This window comes from Watersipora subatra, chromosome 6, assembly GCF_963576615.1.
Source record: "Watersipora subatra chromosome 6, tzWatSuba1.1, whole genome shotgun sequence".
NCBI classification, from domain to species: domain Eukaryota; kingdom Metazoa; phylum Bryozoa; class Gymnolaemata; order Cheilostomatida; family Watersiporidae; genus Watersipora; species Watersipora subatra.
Window position 1 is genome coordinate 54,797,229 of NC_088713.1, and position 7,223 is coordinate 54,804,451.

At 34.5% G+C, this 7,223-nt stretch overlaps 1 protein-coding gene across 1 annotated transcript; it reads left to right on the top strand.

Moving 5' to 3' along the window:
- The first annotated feature begins 4,335 nt into the window (after positions 1 to 4,335).
- LOC137398369 (uncharacterized) lies at positions 4,336 to 5,085 on the top strand. Its single transcript, XM_068084477.1, has one exon. The coding sequence runs from the start codon at positions 4,336 to 4,338 to the stop codon at positions 5,083 to 5,085; it is 750 nt and encodes a 249-aa protein (XP_067940578.1).
- The last annotated feature ends 2,138 nt before the right edge of the window (positions 5,086 to 7,223 follow it).

A 7,223-nucleotide genomic window follows, 5' to 3' on the forward strand; every position in this document is an offset into this window, starting at 1 on the left:
TTCAAATCTTTTCAAATTGAAATTTAATGAATTTCTAGGAACATGCATATATACATGTAAGATAAAAATATGAAATAAACCTTTTCAAAAATGCTAATAAAGTTGTTGAGATGCCTGCTAACAAACATACTAGTATAATTTTATTGCTTTATTAGTTTTTCTAAAACAATAAAATTGATTTTTAAATATTTACTATAATAAACGTTATGTGTGTCCATCTGAAGCTATGGATGGATGTTGTTGAAAAGGATTACACTGTATAGGATTTAAGCTCAGGCCATTCGGCTATGCAGCCCTAAAGGGCAAACGCTCTAACGACTCCGCTAAATCTCTTTCTAGCATTGTATCATAATTGTGCAGATAGTTGTGAGACCTCATGATTTCTTACAAAGCACTGGCATAACTTAATAGTATCAGTTCATATAAATAATTTTAATATCTGGGTGACCCCCAAGTATTGACCTCCAAGGTAGTAGTTATTTAAAACACTATAACCTTGTTTTGTGTTATTCATAGCAAGTGCAGTTCGTACTTTGCTAATAACCAGGCAACATCTGGTACAATACTAACAAATCTATTTCTGAATTAAAATTTGGAGTTAACTAACTAAATAAATTTGATTGCCAGTCGGAAAACTTATCTTTTGGAAGAATAGCCTTCAACACTGAGTTCCAATACCTACTAGTGTTAATATTACGGGTAGTGTGCATAGTACCGATATAGATCGACACTATGTCAGATTGCTAAGCTAAGGGGTACTCAGCTCCCAGTTCGATCTTTTTTTCTGACACGAAACTTTTCCATCAAATAAAATTCTGTCAAATTTCTAAAACTGATCCAATGGCTGAGTTCATCTTTAGAAACATCTTCAATAGTCAAGGTAAAACTTATTCTTGTGTGTAGAAAGATTCCTTGATCGATTTATGTTAGGTGAGTTATTGGGATGAAAATACTCAAGCCAAAACCTTTACTACAAAAAAGTTGGGTTCGTCCGTCTAAAAAGAAGGCTGGAGGTTTGGAAAAAACTTGCATTCTACAGAAATCAAACTTGCTACTTCCAGTGATGTAGATCTACACTCTAACAGCTGCATCAATCAACTGTCTACTGACGTTACAGAATAATTGTATGTTCATGTCTAGTTATTACACATGACAGTCTCTCACGACACACCAGACTGTCAGGTTATTAGTTAGCAGTATTTACTATAATAGGAGTCGTGTCTGTCTGGAGCCATGATAAGAGAGTAAGGAATAAAGATTATACCATACGGGAGTCCATCTTAGATATTCAAATTCTCAGCCAAGCGTTAGTATCAGCATCACTTGACCACCTCTCCATAGTTAGGAATAGTTATGCTCATAGTTATTACATATGATGATCTCAAATGGAGAAACTCAAATTTGAGTTTCACTAAGGAAAAGTACTACCTTGAAAATACAGACAGTTTGTCAATGTTTGGGATATTATGTAATAGTTAATCACTGCTGCAGATCAATGTTTGCCACAAACTTTAAAGAAATAGAAGTAAAGCCTAGGAGATTAAAGTAAGTGGTTTAGTCATAGTTGGCTATGTGAAGCAGTACATTTACACTAATGACAGCTAAGAATATGAGTCCGAGTGTTTTACTATGGACAAAGATTATATTACAAATTTGCTTGAAATAATATATCAATAGACAAAGCTTTATCCACACTAGCATGATGGCAGTATCCTGCACTGAGAGAGATCATCATATATATATTAGCAGATGAGCACAGTTGTTACAATTCATGGTGGTAGAGTGGTACAGGGGGCCGTGTGCTCAGTGATTAATCTGAATATCTAGGTTTGATACCCATGCAGTGCAATCCTTTCTCTTAATGATGTTAGCTTGGCTTCTGAGGATCAGACAGGGCTAGCATTATAGCAAAGATCCTTAACTGATTAATTAAGAGTGATATAACAGAAGGGCAGAGAGTTCACCCGTACACACGGAATGACCACTACTAAATATCTGAGCAAAACACAATGAAACAGAATTTTAAAGGTACTCCCAACCAAAACTGCTAGCTTTTCCGCTAAAAATTATTTCAAAATTTTAAAAGACTTGTTTACCCGACTGCTACAGAAGGCAATGAGAAATCTACCTACAACTTTTACTGTTGCTGTTACAGCAAGAGCCTATTGTCGTCAACTGAGTGTATATAAAATGCCCAGCTTTGTTTCATTGTACCAGTATGCAGTTTGTCTTTAGAGTATAATAAATCAAATTATGAAACAAAACTCACCTTAAAACGCTACGTAGCTATATATAATTTCAATGCCCCCTGAAAGCAATGAAGATCTTTTGAAAGAATTCACCAAAAAAGATGTGAATTGATAAATTTGAATAACAAAATCACTCAAACCAACAGCATTTTTTATAATAGGCCTATAAATTTCAACTAAGCTATGTTAATCCAAACTGCATGGTTGGAGGAAAATACAGGAACTAGCATTGTGACATAATGTTAATATGTACTTATGTTATCACTCCTTGTTTAATCACCAGAGTTTACAGTAATTCAAGTGGAGAGAAGAATTTTAGCTGACAGCTCTATGGTTCCTAGCATATGCCATGTAGATTATAACTCGTGACATTTACTAGCTTTTAGAAAGGCTAAGAAGGTGAGTGGATGATGACATGAAGATAGAGATTAGTGACACGGAGAGATTAAGTAATGAATATGATGAACAATGGAATAAGTATTATAAAAAGGGATAATAGAGAAACAAATAAGAACCTAATGAGAGAGTTAAAAAGAAAAGAGAGGAAGTTGATGATTTTTCCACCTTCTTAAAACTGACTCAAATCAGATCTAATCAAGACATCTAAGAAACATAGTAAATTTACAAGTATTAACTAGCAGTAACTGTTATTATGAGAAGAAAGAAGGTTGCCGGCACAGATTAGTACTGTAAAAGACTGATTGATATTAGCACAAATTTAATAGAAAAGGGCAAGTGTATTCCTGAATATGTTAATTGCACTGCAATTGTCTCTTACAAAGGGTGCATTATTTCTAATTATTGGTCATGCCAACCATGTTAGTGGTCAGGTGATCAGAGGGTCAGTGAGTCAGATTATCACCAGGTCATGGATCAGTAGTTTTTGAATATATCATTTGCTTTATAACATTTTTTCATTAAAAAGTAGGGTAAGTTGAATCAACAGTTTAGAAAAGTTGGACTTTTTCTGGAAAATATGCAAAAAGCAGCTCTCTGAAAAATAACCTTTCCTCGTGTCTATCTAGTCATGCAGTGTGGGCTACTTAAATATGTTTCAGTTGATTAAGGAAATACATGTACAACCACAACATATGAAGTTTATATTCTAAAATTATTTGTAATTTTATATTATACTAACCTTAACAGTTAGTAGGAGAATTGAATAGGAACGAGAGGGGAAAATGGTAAAGCGAAAAGTAAATATCTGTTTGGTAGAATTGGCTGGTGGAAGCATCCAGCTCAAATATTTCAAGCACCTGACGTAAGAGTATACATCAAAATATGCTATGGCTGGGGTCATGACCTTGGGTTAGAGTAGTCAGTACCTTCTTTTGAATAAGATGTTAGTATAAGGAACTAAAAATAACCATGGCAACCATTCACCCTACATAGAGAATCCATAGTGTTAGGAACAGTAGTAGCTCAATAGATATGTTATATATAAATTATTAATAGTCTAAAACTAAGGAATGAACTAGTTACTATCTGATTAGATCTCTTGTTAAATGCTTATTTTCTATGAGTATAGCTTACGCTTTCAATTGTAGTATATTTACCATCCATATTGTAGAGATTGATTGAAGAGAAAGTTAACCACAAGAGGAAAAGTTGTGGTACCTTTTTAAATAGAGTGTGCAACTCCCATTATACTATACAATTATTCCTTAGAGGAGAACAATCAGCTCTATTTCAGTGTGTTACCTGAGAAGAGAGGAGCATTATTCATGGCTATTAATAGAATGGTGAAAAAAACACTGACCCTAGAAAAAGGCAAGACTCCAACAAGAAGACGAGTATAAGTCACACATCTCTATCTGGAGAATAGGGAGGTACTGGTAGCATGATAAATTGAGTAAAGAGGTAGAAAGTCACATAGTAAGTCTGGTGAGGAGGTAGAAAAGAAAGTTGAAACTCACAAGAGAGGAAGCAGAGAAGTTCAAAGGAGTTGGGATGACTGTAGACTGTGAGCCAATGAATAGTCATAACATGGAGTTGCTGGCATTCAAGTCAACCAGAGCGCTATTGAGGTCTTCTGTTTAAAGCAAATAACAAATGCTTCTTAATGACTACTTAATATATACAGAACATGCCACCGAAAGGAAGTAAATCGTCTGCATCACCAGCGATTATCGAGGATGATGAGAAATTTAAGAAACTGGATTCAAAGCTAGATGTCATTATCTCTCAACTCAGTGAGTTCAATGTAAGAATTACATCGGTTGAACGCAAAACAGCAGAGTTTGAAGACACGTTCGAATACCTCAGTAAGGAAATTAGTGACCTAAGAGCTGAAGTTAAAGAGTTAAAACAATCTAAAGCCAATGTGGAGAAAAAGCTTGACTCTTTCGATAGTTTAAGCGGGAAGGTAGATGCTAGCGAGCAGGCATCCCGTGGCAAATGCATTGAATTGAATGGAATTCCACATTCTAAAGATGAGAATTTACTTGAAGGCTTCAAAAAGATTCTAAAAAATCTGAAATTGGACTACATAAACCCAATGTTAGACATTGACAACATGTACCGTATACGCCAGACATCACGAGTGATAATTCGTTTTCTACACACCAGCAAAAGAGACAAGTTTTTCATCGATTATCGCAGGAACATTCAGGATACGTCTTCTCTTGGATTTTCAGATAAAGCAAAGATTTATATCAACGAAGTTCTTAGCCGATCACAAAATGAACTCTTCTGGAAGACTAGAAACTTTAAAAAGGAACATAGTTATAGGTTTATATGGACATTTAAGCAAAAGATTTACTTAAGGAAGACTCCGGATTCCGATGCTATCGAAATCTCATCTGAACAGGACTTAGACACACTGAAACTAGTATAAATTTTTGTTTATAATATAAGCATAGAAATGTAGATTTATGGATATGTACATAACATGCACTGATTATGATCTTGATAAACTTGATACTTTTTCACCTAACTCTTTGACTATTTTGAACGCTAATATTAGAAGTTTGCGGAGGAATTTTTCTCATCTTGAATCTATTGTGTACAGCACTAGTAAACCAATTGATATAATATGTCTTACTGAAACTTTTACATATGATCATGAAATATCTTTCTATCACCTGGATGGTTATATATTTTTAGGCGTTCAACGTAAGACAAGAAGTGGTGGTGTTGGAGTCTACCTGCGCAGTGGCATTGCTGGTGGGGTGGCTGGCGTCGCGGTTGAGTTGGCCGGAACGGAGGCTGTCACTTTCACTGTCGGAGGTGGGGTTGTTGGCATGTTTCAGACTGGTCTTACCATGACGGTAGTTTACAGGCAGCCCAGTGCTAGTGTTAGTGACTTTTTGCATGACCTGGACAACTATCTTCAATCTATATCACCTTCATCTAATCATATTATGGTAGGAGATATTAACATAAATACTCTTGAAGAAAGTCATACCTCTTCAGAATATTTAAATATTCTTTCCAACTATGCGTTTGTAAACGTGATAAATATTCCTACAAGAATAAATACGTGTCTGGACCATATAAACATTAATTTTCATAACCACATTATTGTGTCAGGCACGTTGTACACACCATTAAGTGATCATCTACCAACTTTCATTAACATTGATAGCCCTTCACGTTTTTTGAATGTTTTTGACAGCGCAAGCTTTTCATTCCGGGATTACAAAAAATTTAATGAGAACTCGTTTTTGAGAGATTTGGCAGACCTTGACTGGAACCATTTGTTAAACAACCAATCAACACTAGATGAAAAATATGATACCTTCTTACAAAGTTTGTTACATGTTTGTAATACTCATGCACCCAATAAATCTTTTAACTCGCAGTCACAGGCAAAACACCAAAAAAGAAAAGCTTGGATTACCACAGAGGTTTTAGACTTAATAAAAAGAAAAAATTATCTATATCGCAGAACATTAAATTCTCCGTTAAACATGAAATTAATAAATAAATACAAAAAAATTAGGAACAACCTAACAACAGCTCTACGGCTTTCTAAATCCAAATATTTTGAAGAGAAGCTTAAGGCTGCCTCAAATGCTAAACACTTATGGAATATTGTTAATCAGGAACTAGGAAAAAGCACTGTAACATCACCGGTGCCTAAATTAATTATTGACGATCGAAACCAGGTTTTAGAAGATGAAAAAGGTATTGCCGACCATTTCAACAGTTATTTTGTAAATGTTGGACCAAACTTAGCTAAAGCGTTTGGTAATACCTTTCAAGAAGAAAAAATACTATTGCACAGTAATCTGTCAATTCCAGAGTTTCAATTTAAAAAAGTTGATAGCACCAAGGTGAAAGCATATTTGCAAGATTTAAATATAAAAAAAGCTACCGGTTTAGATAATATTCCAGCAAAGCTATTAAAGCTTGCTTGTTCCTCCATTTGCAATCCTTTGACAAAATTAATTAATGAATCTTTAGAAAGTGGCCAAATCCCAAAAGCTCTTAAAATAGCCAAAGTAAAACCTTTATTTAAAAAAGGCTCAGTAAAGCTTTGTTCAAATTATCGGCCTATTTCAATACTGCCTGTCATAAGCAAAATACTGGAAAAGATCGTGAACACACAAATAATGCAATATTTAGAAAGTAATAATTTGATTCATGAAAACCAGTTTGGATTTCGGAAAAATAAAAACACTACACTAGCTCTTACTCAATTCACAAATCAAATTTTAAAAGCATTTAATGATGGGAAATCCGTACTCGGAGTCTATCTTGATTTTAGTAAAACCTTTGATACCCTTGATCACCAAACTCTTTTATATAAGCTGAAACAGCTAAAGTTTAGTTCAAATTCTATTAAATGGGTGGAAAACTTTCTTTCTCAACGAAAGCAAGTCACCATTATTGGACAATCTGTTTCTGATGAACTAGGCATTACATGTGGTGTTCCCCAGGGATCCATACTTGGCCCTACAATTTTTTTAATTTATATTAACGATTTACCAAACATTTTAACAATTTTTACTCCCATTTTGTATGCCGATG